Source organism: Dama dama, chromosome 19 (assembly GCF_033118175.1).
Source record: "Dama dama isolate Ldn47 chromosome 19, ASM3311817v1, whole genome shotgun sequence".
Taxonomy (NCBI): Eukaryota; Metazoa; Chordata; class Mammalia; order Artiodactyla; family Cervidae; genus Dama; species Dama dama.
Window position 1 is genome coordinate 90,854,296 of NC_083699.1, and position 19,007 is coordinate 90,873,302.

The following is a 19,007-nucleotide window of genomic DNA, read 5'->3' on the forward strand; positions in this document are numbered from 1 at the left end:
AAGAGCTAGCAGGTGGCGGACGGGTCCATCCCCCTGCTGGAGGCAGGAGGCAGGGGGGAGGGGAAAGGGGCAAACTCGGCCCCAGAGACGGCATCCCCTACCAAACTGCAAACAGGCTCCCAGTTTCTAACCGAAGACTTCCTGAGATTCTGGATGGTTGACATCCACCGGGAGGATCACGGCTAGAGACCAGCTTCCCAGAACAGACACAAGGCGCCCCAGACCTGCGCGCTGAATCTGAGGCCAGGACCGCGGAGGGGAGAAGGCGCACCGCACCCGGGGAGAGTGCGCCCGTCAAGCTCCCGGCTGCCTGAGCTGCTCGGGCGGGGAAGGCACAAACGCAAGCCCAACCGAGTGTGCGCTTTTGTGGAGAACCCGAAAACTGTAACTGCCTGCAACTCAGGGCCCGCTCCCTGTAGAGCAGCCTGGAGCCTGAGCAGTGTGGACGGGGAAAGCACACACGCTGCGACCGGGGGCAAACCCAGTGTGGCCGGACACTGCGAGTGCTCCCCACACGGGCCAGTGACTTTTGTCTGCAGCGCCCCGCCCTCCCCGCAGCACGACTGGACGAGCGAACCTAAACAAGAGACCACCTCCGCCCGCCGGTGTCAGGGCGGAAATCAGACACTGAAGAGCCCTGCAAACAGAAGCCAAATAAACAAAGGGAACCGCTTCAGAAGGGACCGGTGCAACAGATTAAAATCTCTGGAGTTAACACCGACTACACCAGAAGGGGCCTATAGATATCGAGAAATGTAAGCTGGAACAAGGAGCTATCTGAAACTGAACCGAACCCACACTGCCCGCAACAGCTCCAGAGAAATTCCTAGATATATTTTTACTATTTTTTTTTTTAATTAAAAAAAATTTTTTTTTTCTTTTTTTCCTATTTTTAAAAGTCCTCTAGGGACTTCCCTGGTGGTCCAGTGGCTAAGACTCCAAGCTCCCAATGAAGGGCCAGGGTTCAGTCCCTGGTCAGGGAACTAGATCCCATGTGCCACAACTAAGACCAGTGCAGCCAAAATCATAAATAAATAAAATTATTTAAAAAAGTCCTCTATTACTCCTCTATTACTGTTTAATTTTCATTTTCATAACCCACTATAACCTTGCAAAAAAAAAAAAGACCCTATTTTAAAGCGAACTTCATATATATTTCTTAAATTTTTTGTTTTTGTTTTTAATATTGTATTTTTAAGAGTCTAACCTCTACTCTAGATTTTTAATCTTTGCTTTTCAGTATTTGATATCAATTTGGGACATTTAAGAATCCAGTATTCAGTACCCATTTTTACTCCAGAGCGTGATGATTACTCTCTCCCCCTTTTGACTCGCCTTTTTCTCCCCCAGATTACCTCTATTTCCTCCCTCCCCCTTCTCTTCTCAGTCCAATTCTGTGAATCTCTGTGGGTGTCTGGGCTACGGAGAACACTTAGGGAACAGAGTACTGAGTAGATCTGTCTCTCTCGTCTTGAGTCCCCCTTTTTCTCCTCCTGCTCATCTCGATCTCCCTCCTCCCTCTCCTCTTCATGTAACTCTGTGAACCTCTCTGGGTGTCCCTCACGGGGGAGAATCTTTTCACCATTAACCTAGAAGTTTTATTATCAGTGCTGTATAGTTGGAGAAGTCTTGAGGCTACTGGAAGAATAAGACTGAAATCCAGAGGCAGGAGACTTAAGCCCAAAACCTGAGAACACCAGAGAACTCCTGACTACAGGGAACATTAAGTAACAAGAGATCATCCAAAAGCCTCCATACCTACACTGAAACCAGGAGCCAATAAGTTCCAGAGCAAGACATACCATGCAAATTCTCCAGCAAGTCAAGAACATAGACCTGAGCGTCAACATACAGGCTGCCCAAAGTCACACCAAAGACCCCACACACATAGACCCATCTCAAAACTCACTACTGGACACTCCATTGCACTCCAGAGACAAGAAATCCAGCTCCACGCACCAGAACACCGACACAAGCTTCCCTAACCAGGAAACCTTGACAAGCCAATCGTCCAACCCCACCCACTGGGAGAAACCTCCACAATAAAAAGGAACCACAGACCACCAGAATACAGAAAGGCCACCCCAAACACAGCAATCTAAACAAGATGAAAAGGCAGAGAAATACCCAGCAGGTAAAGGAAGATGAAAAATGCCCACCAAGCCAAACAAAAAAGAAAAAGCTTTGAAAATGCCCTTCTCAGAACACTGTGATGAGAATTAAATGACAATACTATAAAGCACTTCGTCTGTAAGCAGTATTGTTGCTTTTCTTTGGCAATAGGCCAATTCTTAGAAGAAGAGGACCTGCACAAAGGTAATAACCAGGAGGATGGAGAGAAAAGAGCACCTATAGGAGATGAGATTGCATCACGGCTTGAGAACTACATGTGGGGGGTGAAGAAAAGGAGAAATCGAAGATGACTCATGTGATTGTGACCACTCTTATTTACCAGTAATAAGTGTAGAAATAATCATATGATGATACTTCAGCCAAAAATGATGACTTCCTTCACTTAGTGGCACTCAGGAAGTGTCATTGGAAAATTATCTTCTGACAACCCCAGAGATACTGTTTAAGAATCTACTGATGTTTGATTAAGTTATTGAGGTGGGGGAAGTGGTTTGTGTGTGTTGAATTCAGGAAGCATTTATCTAGCAATGTTGGAGAGTGTGCATGCCGGCTGAGTCTCTCAGTCATATCTATTTCTCTGCAACTCCATGGACTGTAGCCCACCAGGCTCCTCTGCAAGAATACTGGAGTGGGTTGCCATTTCCTCTTCCAGGGGATCTTCTTGACTTAGGGATCGAACCTGAGTCTCCTTTGTTTCCGGCATTGACAGCTGGATGCTTTACCACTGAGCCACCTGGGAATCTCTACCAATGGTGGACTACAGCTTAAAGAAGGAAAGCAAAGATCGCAAAAGCTGCATTAATCATTTGTCTCACAGCTTATTCTGCAATACATGCAGACCCTGGGGTTTTAGTTCCTGGATTCCTTGCTATGGACACCTGCATTTGTCTGATACAGTTAACTTGAGCTTTGCTTCATATTCTCAGTCAAGCCTCTTTATGGGGACTCTACATTACCCCTTATGGGTATATTACCCCTTATGGCTTTTTTCTTTCCAGAGAGTAATAAATGAAATCAATGAGTTCTGACTAATATCTACTGTTCTTAGGCAAGCATCTATGTGCTCATTCTCTAGAAAAGACATATTATTTCGCAACAAAATTCCCAATCAAAAGTCCCTCTTTGGCTGGAAATCGTCAGCTTACTTTTAAATGTTCTGATTAAAAAGAGAGAGAAAAAGAGAACTTTCCCTCAAGGGTCCTGAATGAGGTAGGAGCCTTGTGTGATAAATACACAGTCATCTCTTTGTGAAGGGAATAAAGACTGTATGCTGGCTGATTCCTGGCTTCTCTTCTTGCTCCTTTGAAGTTCTTTCCTGGAAACCCAGGTTTCCTGACAGCACTCAGCACACAGTAGGCCCTCAGCTAACACTCATGGAACCATATCAAAGCATCTCCCTCAGGTGGTGTTCCAGGTTCTCCTTTCTGCACTGCCAGCCCTGCTAAATCTACACCTGGTCTCTGCTGGCATTTCCTCCACTCATTTATTGCCTTCTGCTAGAAAGCTCACCTTTTCTGGTACTGTATCACTCCTTGCATCCTTTTTTTTTTTTTTTAAATAATCTTTCAATAGTATTTTTATTTATTTAGGTCATACCATGTAGCATGTGGGATCTTAATTCCCAGACCAGGGATCAAACCTGTGCCCCCTGCAGTGAAAGTGCAGAGTCTTAACCACTGAGCCACCAGGGAAGCCTCACCCCCTTCATTCTTGGAGGAACACATGTGTGGGAACACCCACTGGCCTGTTTGTACTTGTCACAGGCCCTATAACCCAAGTCACAGGAGTGGGAATGTATTCCTGGAAAGAACTGACCTTAAGCACCCCTACAGACAGAACTGCAACCAGAAGGCTGTATGCGCATTAAGTTTTGCTGCAAGTAGTCAAAGCCAGTTTCGAGATAATGTTCTGTTTTTAAAAATCTTGGTTCATTCATTCACTCCTGGCCACATTCTTTTAAAAATATCAGCTATGGAGGGCCACAAGACCTGGCAAGTTTGTGCCTAGAGATCTATACTGTCTTTGCAGCCTGTCCAGCTAAGAATCTTGACCACAAATTTTCTCTTGTCAAATGAAATAAAGATAGACATACTGTCATATATATGTTTTTCCAGTGGTCATGAATGGATTTGAGATTGGACTATAAAAAAGGCTGAGCACCAAAGAATTGATGCTTTTGGACTGTGGTGTTGGAGAAGATTCTTGAGAGTCCCTTGGACTGCAAGGAGATCCAACCAGTCCATCCTAAAGGACATCATTCCTGGGTGTTCAGTGGAAGCACTGATGTTGAAGCTGAAACTCCAACACTTTGGCCACCTGATGTGAAGAGCTGACTCTGAAAAGACCCTGATGTTGGGAAAGATTGAGGGCAGGAGGAGAAGGGGACGACAGAGGATGAGATGGTTGGATGGCATCACCAACTTGATGGACATGGGTTTGGGTGGACTCCGGGAGTTGGTGATGGACAGGGAGGACTGGAGTGCTGTGGTTCATGGGGTTGCAGAGTCAGACACGACTGAACTGACTGTCATAGATAGTGGTTCCTGCCATCCTGGTGCTGCAAATGGTTGTCTCTCTTGGGGCTGTTGCTCCAGAGGTGTGAGTTGGATAGGGAAAGACCTGGATCCATTTTGAGAAGCTATCAACGACGGGGGCTTCCTTGAGTATCTAGATTCCTGATGGTGCCGCCTCCAGAAAAGCAGGGACCCAGGACAGTTTGCTTTTGGTCTGATGAGTAATCCATTCTCTTTGGTCTTCCCAACTTTAAGTACAATTCTAGGCCATTCTGAGTGATTCCTTCACTCAAATAGTCTTGGGTGTCCTGCAGGGTAGGTTGTTTTTCTGTGAAGGACCTCCATTCCAGGATAGAGAACTCTGCTGACATCTAACAAACTCTTTGGGTTCCACAGGTAGTTTGACCCCTGTGCCCCACTTATCCAGTTAGGTGTCATATCAGTCATTTGACAACCTGAGCAGAGCTAATTGCTCAATGAGGTGCTTGAGGGAGCTCTGCTAATGTGGATGGATGGATCTCTAATAAAGCAAGCATAGTAATATGTTAATGGTATTATCTAGGTATTGGTTATGATCCCCTGGTAGCTCAGTGGTAAAGAACCTGCCTGCAGTGCAAAGGACACAGGAGACTCGGGTTTGATCCTTGGGTCGGGAAGATCCCCTGGAGGAGGAAATGACAGCCTACTTCAGTATCTGTGCTGGGGAAATCCTGTGGACAGAGGAGCTTGGCAGGCTACAGTCCATGGGGTCACAAAGAGTCGTACATGACTGAGCACATACAGGTATTGGGTATGTAGATGTTTACTGTATAGTATTTTAAACTTTGCTATCTATTAGAAAAGTTTCATAGCGAAACATTGGAAAAGAGAAAAAAAAATCCTTTCAAGTGTCTAGCACTGTGAGTGGTGATCAGCTATCTTTAGCTGTTCTACCTGGTGTTCAGAGAAGCCTGTGGACCTAGGAAGGGGAACATCATAGTGGCAGAGCATGCCAAGATTCAGATATACTTGTTGAAGGAAACGGACAAGTTTCAGAATGATGCCTAAAACATGACACCATTTACATGTGCAGATCGTGTGTGTGGCATCAAAAAAGGAAACATACCTTTACCTCTAGAAAGTAGTCAAAAGATTTTACTCTTATTTGCTTTCAAAATTTGTAGGAAACTTAGCCATGTAATATTTAAATGGTTAAAAATTAATTTAAAAGGAAGAAGTAGACTAGAACATGGATTTGGGCATTCAACAGATCTCTTCTGAATTTCAGCTCAGGAACATATTGTATCTTTGGGCAAGTCAGCCTTTTATCTTACTTTCCTTATGTGTGAAATGAGTTAATACTATTTTTATGTTACTATGTTTTGAAGATTGAAAGTGTTATATAAAGTGAATGGTACCTCGTGGATAGCCTGTACATAGTAACTGTTATTATCACTAAGCCTGGAGCACAAACCTTCAGTGCTATATTCATAGAGGCATAATGAATGATAGGATGTGGGAGAAAGTAATTCTCAGGAAGACTTGGAGCTCTTGTGTTGTTTCTAGATCCAATATGCCATGAACTGCAGAGAGAATCTCTGGTAAAACATTAATGGGTCAGCCTGAGAAGGTGATGCTGGAAACTCTGATTCTACATTTCTGGTTCTCTTTGCTGTCCAACATGCTACACAATATAGGGAGTTTCTAAGAGTTAGTGAGTTTGCATCATTCTTCCTGAATGACTGAAACGGCTTTCGGTTTGTCTATCATTTCCACTCTCTCTAATCTGTTCTCTGCAATGACACCAATTTTCATCTTGAAAGAAAACAACCCATTCTTAAAATCATGTGATGGCTGTTATGAGAATAGCATTTAGGAGTATGTCACATCCTTACCTTTTTTGCTTCAAAGAACATAGCTCTTTAGGAATGGGCTGCGGCAGCCACATTTGTGTCAGTTGATCTTACTTGCTTACATGGTGATGGACATCTGACCCAAACTTAGCTCATTTGGAGTTGAGATGGAGAGATGCTAGTCTTATGCTGGTTGCTGGAACTGAAGCAATGTCCAAAGGGAATATGGAAGCCTTGAGTGTTAAACAGAAAGGCAGAGGTGAAGACTAGAGAATGGAGGTATCTTCTGATAGCTTTCTATTCTTGGTCCAGGCCCCTGTGAAGCTCAGCCATGTTTCTGCTTTTTGGTTCTAGATTTTCTGCGTTCATATAATACATTCTATTCCCTCTTTATTTTTTTCTTGAGTTGCTTTAAATGGGATTTTGTTACATCCAAACAAAAAAGCTTGGACTAAGCTTTTTGTCTGAAACTCAAGACACTTTAGCATGATCTGCAGTGGTATGGTCTTATGCCTACCTTCACCTCCATTTTTCCTCTGATCCCTCTTAATCTGCACTATATCTAATTCAGCTCTGATCAATTTCCTTCCCTTGCTTGGCTCCTTTAAGTTTCAGTCCTCCAGAAGAGACCCTGATATCTTCCCAGTCTGTGAGACATCCCTTTCTTGTATGTACTTGTTATACTGGTATTACACTTGGTGGTTTAATTTTTCCTTCTCTGCTAGACTTCATGGATGATCAAGACTAGGTCTAGGTCTTATTCATAACTCTATGCCTGAACTAAACCCTTAAAAGATACCACTAAATAGCAAATGAAATGAATGAAATAATGTTTAAAATAAAACTAGAGAGAATTGGTATAGAAACTAGATTAGAAAGCCTAAGCTTTAGAGTAAAGCAAAGCAAAGACCATAGGATTTGGAATCAGACTACTGCCTACATTGTAAGGTCCTGAGAATTAAAGGAGACAATCTTCATAAACAAGGTAGTATATTGGCCTGTGATACTAAATCCCTAATAAGGATTTAATAATTAGTAGGTATATTTATTTATTGTTCCTATATTTAGGAAGTCAGTGAAACATGGCTAAGACTCTTACAACTGTAGGAATACATGACTGCATAAAGCACCTCAAGATTCTAAAGGCAACCATTTCCTAAGCTGAAGGAGTTTGACTGGGATTACCCTTGTATGAAGGCTGTTTGCAGGCACATCAGAGAGTAGGCTCCAATTACCATTAGGGCAAGGCTGTTTTACAGAGCTCCTTTTATGTATAAACTATAAGGACTGATTGCCAGCTCAGAATGTGGTTGTTTCTTAACAGCCTGCCTTTGAGAGGTCTAGGTTTCCTCAACAACCCACAGTCCAGGAGCGGTAGCCCCTCAAGGTGACCTGCCCCCATCCCCAACTATAGATGCTGGAACAAAGACCTGACCTACAGAGGGTCACGCCTCAGAGCCCATGGCCCCATGGAGAGTAAGAGTGTGAATTGGAAAGTAACACCTCAATTAAGGTTCAGTTCCTAATAAGCCTCCTTGTACTTCCTGGATTGGATTCTCTGAGACAGTCCTGAATTCTTAAAACAAATGTCCTTTTCTTAAGCTAACGTGAGAGGATTTTGATTTGTTTATTGATTTTCAATTTAAAAAGTGGCACTAAGTACCCAGTGCTTTAAATATATTACCCATACAAGGGGTGTTGTTTTCTTCCTTTAGGACATGAAGAAACTGAGGCATAAGCATTACATAACTTGCCAATCCTAATATAATGACATGTTTACAATTAGAGGCAGAGCCAGGATCTGAACTGTGGCCATCAGAATCTACAGTTCAGACTTTCTCCACCAATCATGCTGTCAAGTTTATGCTAATTGACACAGATTCAAAATACCAATATAAAAGGATATGAGGTTTAAGTGAATCCTGTAATCTATTTTTAATATCACTGCAAACATACAAGAACAAAAGCTTATGAAATCATTCTCAAATGTTTAATTAAAATCCATATAGCATTTAACATGTATAGATGTTTAAACTCTTTCAGTGACTCATATTTTAGAATCCTTTTACACAACATTTTGAGGCTAACTTCATGCCAAAAATCTACAAATGTACAGTTTAACACAAAAATACATTTGGAGTCCATTCCAATGCAAGTTGAAAACACTTTAATTGCAGACGATGTATAGATATTTAAAAAAGAAAAGCTACAAAATGAGCACATAAAAGTCTTCCCTTTTGAATTTTTAATAAAATACTGCTCTGTATAAGATCTAATGAAAAATTCCAGTTACTTATAAAATACTTATGTGAGGAAAAAAAAAGAATTAAGATCTATATGTATGAATTATACTTACTTACATTGTTTAAATGAAAAAAATGTTGAACTTGTTGATGATACAGTACACTATTACTCATATATCAAAATAGATGCAAACACTCAAAGAAGCAATTGGATGCAGGCAAAAGAAAATATAAGACTTAGGGCCAAAAGAGCCCCTAAGTTCCAAAACAAACAAAAAATTCACTCCTATTACTTCATGAGAAAACAGTATGAAGATTTGGCTCCAATTACTAAAACATCTACAGGCATTTAATTATTTGGCCTGGGCAATTTACTAGTACATCAACTGCTGAAATAACAGCAATAGGTGTATTGTTGGAAAAAAATTAATTTTTATAGGTTTAAATATGTAAAACTTTATCTACTGGAAACCAGAGTCTCCATCACGAATTGCACTTGAGATGGCTGAATGCATTGATTGAGCAAGGCATTATTGTTGGTTCACTGAAACACACAAAGAAACACAAAAGCAGCTATGGATTTCTGATATTCTTAACTCTGAAGACTACTGTCTGTGTTTTCCTCTCTCTAAAAGACGCATCAGTGGTGTTGGAGATAAGTCAGTGAAACTCCAGCCTGTCCTCGTTCTGATTGTCATGGTCTCTTACTGCTCCCTGGCGGAAGATGGAACAATCTGAGGGAAATATGAGCCAGCTCTGTCTGAAACATATTCATTTCTAGGATTTTTAAGCATTATCCCAACTAGGAAAGGAAGCTCCTGCAAAAAAGACTGCTTCACTGACAAAGCTTATAAGGTGTACAGAAAGAACAATGTCAGTTTAAGTTCTGTCACTCTCTAGAAAAATGATTGATTTTTTTTTTTCAGAGGTAGAGAATGTCTGTTATTTCTCTCCAATAAATGAATTCCCCTCCCCAGTAAAAACACAATTTGGAAGCAAGATGGTACTAAGAAATATAGCAAGCTCAAAAAGCTGGGAAATTGTACATAGTGGCTTTAAAAAAAAGAGGCTCTGGACAATGAGATGAAGTATATTAGAATGAACTTTAGTGGAGAGGGGGACAATTCTCGCTAATTTAAACTAGACAATCACTATGATAATGTATGATTTACTAATACAAACAGAACAGATGATTTGAAAGTGAGTAAACAAATCACTGCAATTCATCTATGTCCTTGAGCTAGAAAGAGTATAGTCTGAAAATGCAGTGAGGGACAGGTCTTATTTAACTGGTCTCCTTCCAACTGGCTCCCTATCTGTCCCTCCTCCCAAATCCAGATTAGTTTGAAAAATATCAGTTTAAAACCAAAGCAAGTACCTGATCATGAAAAAGGAAATAAACAAGAAAACCTGCACCAAGAGTTCTTCATCTCTCCCACCAATAGGAAAAAAAAGATCAAACTTTTGTTTTTCAGTTCTAAAAGAACTACTTACCCCTCTGAACAGCAAGGAAAGTCTTAAATTGAAACCAAAGTACATAGAGAGGTGAAATTAATTTTTCAGGCAACTGAGTCTCAGACGTTTACAAATGAGCCTGCATGATGTTTAAATCAATTAATACAGTCTATCTGTAAAATTATAAGACTCAGGTAATGTATGGGAAATGGTGAAAAGGACTGAAAGGACCAAACTTCACAATTCACTTAATCTGCTCAAAAACAAAAAAAAGAGAAAACTTTATTGAACAAGCTTATCTAGAAATAATGTTTTAGTAAGGAGAGGAAAGTTTAAATAGATTTAACTGCTCTTGTGATGTGGAAACATGAAGCATTCTGGGGAACCTGCCCTTCTGTGCCTTACACAGTCCAGGGTTTCCACACAAAGTCCACAACAGATTCAACAGTTGAATAAGCATATTTCTAAATTTTGGGGTAGTCTGAGTCTGTGCCATCCACAAAGGGAAAATTGTTAAGTTTCCCAAATCTTTCAGTGGATCTAGATTCCTCAAGACTGTCATGAGATACAAACAGTCTCTGCTTTTTACATCCTCTCCAGAGAGGGCGCATCTATTGCTCTCAGGCCCACCTCTGGAATAGGTGTACAAGGGAAGAAAATATAGATGAATGCATGACACCATCTAGTCATTATGGATTTCTCTCCCATTTTAATCTCTCTTTAGTCTTGAGTTGCTTTAGGAGAAGAATGAAAAGAAAACACTTTTATTGCCTATCCATCTAGAATTGTCAGTTTGCTTTGTTTGACTACTGAGAAAACCTCCTTATGTGGGTTCAGTGGTGCTATGCTTATCAAAGTTTCTCTTGAAGTTTTTGGAAGATGGCATGTGCTCCTTCGGTGCTTTAATAAAGATGTGGGCTGTACACTGTTTGTATAGGGGGGGTCACAGAGGAATGGTGAGTGAGGCAATTCTTCAATGCTGGAGTTTGTACAGTTACATAAGATGGAAAATATCATACACTTTAAAGTAGTAGAGGTTAACATAATCTTATTGTCACAATTCAACTTTTTTGTGTTTCCATAAAAGACATTTCCTTAAAAAAAACAACTTTGTGAGGCAAAAAGGACAAACTCTGAGAATTACTTGAGCCTCATTACTTCAGATCCTCCTACAGTGAAACATGTATTCCCAAAAACAAAATGTTGGGAACCAATGAACATCTAAATCTAGGAAAATTAACAGAAAACAAAATCACAGAAACTCACATGACTATCATAAATGACAAATAATGAACACTTATCTCATACTAAAGGCACTACTAATATACAAATATCCTATTAACACTTAGAGAAACTCTAACATTTAGCAGTTAGAGAAAGAAACCCATTTAACTCAATACTAGCATTTTAAAAAACAAATAGACTAAGACTCATGGCAGAGTTTTCAATGAGCCAAATGAAACTAGATATAATAATAAGCAGCTCCATACAAAGATTGTGGTTCCTACTTTTAAAATACTTTTTAAAAAGTATGATAACTTACTTCCTTAAAAATATAAGCATATCACAAAAACTAAAGCATAAATATATATATATATGTATGTATATAAATCCAGGCCCTGGTACCGCTGAGAAATTTTCATAAATTCTGATATAATTTCAACAGCCACAGACTGAATAACACACACCCACATATGACATGTACAGACAAAATGCCAGAGTCACTGCACAGTCCAGCATAAAGCTAAAAGTATCGAAAGAGAATGAGGACAGGCATTTGTCATGTAAATAATGCATATTATTTAGAATAATGCCTAAAAACTTAGAATTTCATCGTCCCAGGAAACAATACACATGGACCAACAACGGAGCTGTCATGTATGCTTAAGTGAGCAAGTAAAAAGCTAAACAAAAGGATAAAACACTTTAATTAATGACATGATTAATATTTTGTACTTCTATCAGAAGATTAATTTGTAATCATTATACCCTGTAGATTTTGAAACTTAATTTTTTATTAGAGGTTAACTAATGCTGGTTCTTGAATAATCTAAAAAATCGTAATTATTTCCTCAAATCTAGATCACTATGTATAGTTCTAAGCAGTTAAATGAAATATTCTGATCAAAATTCTGAAATTGCTTTGGTACAAAACGGAGAATAAAGCAAAACTGGCAGCACCCCACAACGTGATCACGTCACAACAGGTCTAAAGGACCCTCAGAGATAACAGAACGTAAGTTAAAATGCCTATAAATAAGCGCCACTCTTCTGACAATTCTATTACATCATTAAAAAGAGAAATAAAATCTACATTCAGTAAATTATACTTGAGGCCCAATTTTCATGCTCCATTTAATTATCCCTCAATGATAGTGTAAAAAAAATGTTTATTATTATTGCAGTACCATGTCTAATTCATAGTTCAAGATGCTTTTAATGACAAGGCCAATGGTTAGAGTGGTACATGTGAATGCTCCGTCCACTGATAGTATTTTAACACAAGGTTTTAGTTTTCTTTTTTTACACCTTTATTGAGGTATAATTGATGTAAAACAAATTGCACATACTTAAGATGCACAGTTTGATTTACAGTCTTTTAAATAGCATGAAAGTGCCTGACAACTAGAAAATTAAAAAATTTAATTGAAATATATTGTTTTAAAATAGTACATTGCAATTTCTCGTGAGACACAGATATGGATTTATAAAAAGGTGGGAGGAAAGGAAAGAAATTTAATTCCAAGTACCAAATTTATTCAGAAGGTTTAGAAACGCCAAAATTGACAGCCAGTTTTCTTGATTTTCTTCTTGAAGAGCTTGGTGCCGACTTCTGGTGAGGCATACTATGGCCTGGGGAGGCAGCTGCAACTTGGAAAGAAGATGCAGGTTGAGGGATCTGAGAGGATGGTAAGGAAGCTGATGAAGTCTCCTGTGGAATTCCTTTGGTGACATCAGAAGATGCTGACTGGCTAGTGTGAAGCGGGGTGACTTGATAACTCTGGGCCTCCTTATTCTCAAAGTTCTTTTTGTTTGCAACTCTTTTTTTAGTTACCTTTGAGGAATAAAAGAATGATTAATTAACAATGTAGTAAAAAAAAAACTAGTGTCAGAAAATACCATAAATCATGCTGCTAATACTTGTCAAGCACTGCTGACTTGTGACTTTCACTTCTAATCTCCAAACCAGACTTTAGAAATTCAAGGAATTTAGTTATGAATAAGATATCTTAAATTTATCCATAATTTCAGCATAAAGAAAATGTATATTCCTGATTTTAAATCACTGTTTTAGGAAAGGATATTATTACTTGCTACAATTATTTATTAGAACACAGACTCAGACAGCAGGAACTAGGTTAGACGGTTCACTAGTGGTCAAAACATATTCTCAGCACCGACTCCAGTACTGATCAGGCTTCTACTTGGCACTGAGTATGTTATCACTCAACAAATAAAATTTTGTCAATAGCTTTTGAACAGTAAAATATTCTCTTAAAAATACAGCAATTCTCTTCTAGGTCTCACCTGTAGAGGTATGAACTGATTGTGCACACCAGCTGGCATTCCCCCAGCCATGGGCATGGTCCCAGCATACGGTGTATGATGGAAGGGCTTCCCAGGAACTGGCATTGGTGGTCCCCATGGCACTGAGCCAAAGAGATGAGATGATGAAGGCATGATATTAGCTATTAAAAATCATGGAAAAGCTATTTTAGTAAAATGGCATCATTAAAGCCCTGAAATTTAAGACCTCCCTTTGCTACTTTTCCTTTTAGCTTATTTCACTTTGGCAAAGAGTATACACTTCAGTTCTGTTTAACCTTGCTTACAACATTCAAAGTCCTCTTAAGGACTGTGAACCACCTACATTCAGCTTATCATTATGCTGTCTGGCCTATGAAGGCCAATAGTACCTTATACTGATACAAGCCTTAGGAATATTTGTAATACTATTTAAAAAAAAATAATAGGGTCATAAATCTGTCCCTTGGGGGAGAAAAGCCAGGGCAGAAAGAGAGAAATCTTAAGGATCTCACCTGCCCCCAATGCTAAGTTGCTTCCATAGTGATCCCAGCCTACAAAAAAAAACCAGAAAAGCTCAAGTCTTGAAATTTGATCACTTTCATATGATACACACAATCTTTCTTTTCCCTATTCTAACATTTGTAATTCAAGAATTAAAAAAAAAAATTTCACTGCTTGTTTCCTGCTGAAAGTGCACCTGAATCAGTGGTTCCCAAAACTGATTTGTCTATCTGAATCACACGGAAGCTTGTTAAATACAGATTCCTGGGCAAAGCTCCAGACCTGCTAATCAGACTCTGAGGGCCCAGGAATCTGCATTGTTAATAAGCTCCACAAGTGACCCTTACACAGTCAGCGCCAGCGCAGTATTTGGGAACTACTGCATTGAACAGTAACAACCAGGACTCGCACACTGCCACCAAAGAAGGTCTGCACTGTGCTCAAAGCTGCTTTTTAGAGAGAAAAAAGCAGACAGAATTTAAGACTATATAGCTTCATTAAAACTCAGCTACGTTTGAGAGAAGCTTGTGAGTATACCTTTAGATATATGTACTAATTACTTAAAACTAATTTATATATAGTTTCTGGATTTTTTTGATGTGGGTAATTTTTAAAATTTTTACTGAATTCATTACAATATTGCTTCTGTTTTATGTTTTTGATTTCTTGGGCCATCAGGCATATGAGATCCTAGCTCCCCAACCAGGTATTGAACCTGCATTGGAAGGTGAAGTGTTAACCAACGGACTGCCAGGGAAATCCCCTGGATTCATCTTTGAAAGTGAAAAAGCAGTCAAAATAGATTTTCTAAGTTATAGTGGACTTACTACCTTGAGTTATATGAAAACATCAGATTTATTGTGTCACAAAAATTCTATGACTAACCATTGTTCATACAGGCAAAGGAATGCCAGTGTGGTATAGTAACAAGATTGTGGGTTTTGTTACCAGATAGATTTGCTTTTGAATGCTAGTACTGCTACTTAGTAAGTTATGGCCTTAGAAAAATTACATTTTTTAAACAAATCAAAGTAAAAATAATTATACACATACGGACTGTAATAAAAAGGGTTTTCAACAAAATATAGCAGTCATCTGGTCCATTCCAGGTTTAACTGTTTTAGCTATTTATTTGCACACTGTTCAATAATTTGCTTATACTACTAGCTGATTTTTCAACTTTAGGCATTTTTAGACTAAAACTACTATGATAGATCAAAATTCAGTTCTTTTATACCACCCTTCACTACTTTCCCTGTCCTCCCAATATATTATAATATTCGTTTAAAAAATGTAGAGTTTGTGGTATGTCACTATACACATATTATCACTTCCAAGTCAAGTAGGGTACTCTGATTATTTTTTTTTTCCTTCTAAAACATAAAAAACTCTTTTAAGAGTAATTACCTTTTACAAGCACTTTAGTCTTTTATACACCTATCCTTCACATTTTTTTCCAAATGCTGCCCATCTATCAGATCATTATCTCACCTGCCAAGACCTTCCCCTGCCCTTTCAATTGAGACCAGTTACTTTCTACACCTGCTGAGCAGCTAGCATTATGGAATTTCCATTCATCGCATAAGTATATTAGGTATTGTGTAGTTTAGTTTCATGTGTGTGTGTGAAAGTCGCTCAGTTGTGTCTGACTCTTTGCAACCCCATGGACAATTCTCCAGGCCAGAATACTGGAGTGGGTAGCCTTTCCCTTCTCCAGGAGATCTTCCCGACCCAGGAATTGAACCGGGGTCTCCTGCATTACATGCAGATTCTTTACCAACTGACCTATCAGGCAAGTCCTTAGTTTCATGGTTTTCTTTAAAACAAACAAACAAACAAAAAAAACTATTGCTTTGCTTTTTGGAGCGCAGAATTCAGTAACTTCTAAAGAACAGTGCATAATAAGTAAATCTGCTTGTCTGAAATGTCTTCATTCTACCCTTGCACTAGATTCACACTTTGGCTTTAGAGAGAAATCTAAGATGAAACTAATTCTGTCTCAGCATTTTGAGGTCATCAATGTTCAACTGCTTTCTAGCTTCTAGTCTATGCTCAATGATGCAATAACATTTTGATTTTTGATCTTTTATTTGTATTTTTCCTTCATCTCTGACCCTCTTTATTCAGTTCAGTCGCTCAGTTGTGTCCGACTCTTTGCCACCCCATGGACTGCAGGATGCCAGGCCTCCCTGTCCATCACCAACTCCTGGAGTTTACCCAAACTCATGTCCATCGAGTCAGTGATGCCATCCAACCATCTCATCCTCTGTCGTCCCCTTCTCCTCCAACCTTCAATCTTTCCCAGCATCAGGGTCTTTTCAAATGAGTCAGTTCTTCACATCAGGTAGCCAAGGTATTGGAGTTTCAGCTTCAGCATCAATCTTTCCAATGAATATTCAGCATTGATTTTCCTTTAGGATGAACTGGTTGGATTTCCTTGCAGTCCAAGTAACTCTCAAGAGTCTTCTCCAACACCACAGTTCAAAAGCATCAATTCTTCGGTGCTCAGCTTTCTATATTGTCCAACTCTCACATCCATACATGACTACTGGAAAAACCATAGCTTTGAAAAGATGGACCTTTGCTGGCAAAGCAATGGCTCTGCTTTTTAATATGCTATCTAGGTTGGTTATAACTTTTCTTCCGAGGAGCAAGCGTCTTTTAATTTCATGGCTGCAGTCACCATCTGCAGTGATTTTGGAGCCCAAGAAAATAAAGTCTCTCACTGTTTCCCCATCTATTTGCCATGCAGTGATGGGACCAGATGCCATGATCTTTGTTTTCTGAATGTTGAGTTTTAAGCCAAGTTTTTCCACTCTCCTCTTTCACTTTCATCAAGAGGCTCTTTAGTTCTTCTTCACTTTCTGCCATAAGTGATTCATGTCAATGTATGGCAAAAACCACTACAATATTGTAAAGTAATTAGCCTCTAACTAATAAAAATAAATGAAGAAGAAAAAAAAAAAAAGAAAACACACAACAACAATAAAATATGACAATATCATAGAAGGAAAAAAAAAAAGTGTGGTGTCATCTGAGTATCTGAGGTTATTGATATATCTCCCAGCAATCTTAATTCCAGCTTGTGCTTCATCCAGACCAGTGTTTCTCATGATGTTCTGCATATTAGTTAAATAAGCAGGGTGACAATATACAGCCTTGACTTACTCCTTTCTTGATTTGGAACCAGTCTGTTATTCCATGTCCAGTTCTAACAGTTGCTTCATGACCTGCACACAGATTTCTCAGGAGGCAGATCAGGTGGTCTGGTATGCCCATCTCTTTCAGAATTTTCCACAATTTATTGTGATCCACACAGTCAAAGGCTTTGGCATAGTCAATAAAACAGATGTTTTTCTGTAACTCTTTTTCAATGATCCAGTGGATGTTGGCAATTTGATCTCTGGTTCCTCTGCCTTTTCTAAAACCAGCTTGAACACCTGGAAGTTCATGGTTCATGTACTGTTGAAGTCTGGCTTGGAGAATTTTGAGCATTACTTTGCTAGCATGTGAAATGAATGCATCTGTGTGGTAGTTGGAGCATTCTTTGGCATTGCCTTTCTTTGGGACTGGAATGAAAACTGACCTTTTCCAGTCCTGTGGCCACTGCTGAGTTTCCAAATTTGTTGGCATATTGAGTGCAGCACTTTCACAGCATCATCTTTTAGGATCTGGAATAGCTCAACTGGAATTCCATCACCTCCACTAGCTTTGTTCGTAGTGATGCTTCCTATGTCCCGCTTGGCTTCTCATTCCAGGATGTCTGGCTCTAGGTGAGTGATCATACCATCGTCACTTTCTGGGTCGTGAAGATCTTTTTTGTATAGTTTTTCTGTGTATTCTTGCCACCTCTTCTTAATATCTTCTGCTTCTGTTAGGTCCCTACCATTTCTGTCCTTTATTGAGCTCATCTTTGCATGAAAAGTTCCCTTGGCATCTCTAATTTTCTTGAAGAGATCTCTAGTCTTTCCCCTTCTATTGTTTTCCTCTAACTTCTTTGCTTTGCTTTCTTATCTCTCCTTGTTATTCTTTGGAACTGCATTCAGATGGGTATATCTTTCTTTTTCTCCTTTGCCTTTCACTTCTCTTCTTCTCATAGCTGTTTGTAAGGCCTCCTCAGACAACCGCTTTGCCTTTTTGCACTTCTTTTTCTTGGGGATGGTCTTTATCACTGTCTCTTGTACAATGTCACGAACCTCCGTCTATAGTTCTTCAGGCACTCTGCCTATCAGATCTAATCCCTTGAATCTATTTGTCACTTCCACTGTATAATTGTAAGGGATTTGATTTAGGTCATACCTGAATGGTCTAGTGGTTTTCCCTACTTTCCTCAATTTAAGCCTGAATTTGTCAGTAAGGAGTTCATGATCTGAGCCACAGTCAGCTCCCAGTCTTGTTTTTGCTGACTATATAGAGCTTCTCCATTTTCGACTGCTAAGAATACAATCAATCTGATTTCAGTATTGATCATCTGGTGATGTCCATGTGTAGTCTTCTCTTGTGCTGTTTTTGTTACGACCAGTGCATTCTCTTGGCAAAACTTTGCTAGCCTTTGCCCTGCTTCATTTTATACTCCATGGTCAAACTTGCCTGTTACTCCAGGTATTTCTTGATTTCCTACTTTTGCATTCCAGTCCACTATAATGAAAAGGATATCTTTTTTGGGTGTTAGTTCTAAAAGGTCTTGTAGGTTTTTATAGAACCGTTCAACTTCAGCTTCTTCAGCATTACTGGTCAGGGCTTAGACTTAAATTACAGTGAAACTGAATGGTTTGCCTCGGAAATGAACAGAGATCATTCCG

At 39.4% G+C, this 19,007-nt stretch overlaps 1 protein-coding gene across 5 annotated transcripts in view; it reads right to left on the bottom strand.

The window, feature by feature from the left end:
- Positions 1-8,453: 8,453 nt before the first annotated feature.
- Positions 8,454-19,007, bottom strand: part of XRN1 (5'-3' exoribonuclease 1) — a 109,808-nt gene continuing 99,254 nt past the window's right edge. For 2 of the 5 annotated variants that reach the window (XM_061167774.1, XM_061167773.1), the window contains exons 41-43: positions 14,217-14,255; positions 13,705-13,865; positions 8,454-13,231 (exon numbers count right to left, since the gene is read on the bottom strand). In XM_061167774.1, the coding sequence (XP_061023757.1) occupies positions 12,932-13,231; positions 13,705-13,865; positions 14,217-14,255 (500 nt within the window). In that variant the 3' untranslated portion in view covers positions 8,454-12,931. The remainder of the gene's footprint in view (positions 13,232-13,704; positions 13,866-14,216; positions 14,256-19,007) is intronic. The other 3 variants (XM_061167778.1, XM_061167775.1, XM_061167776.1) reach the window with 2 other exon arrangements.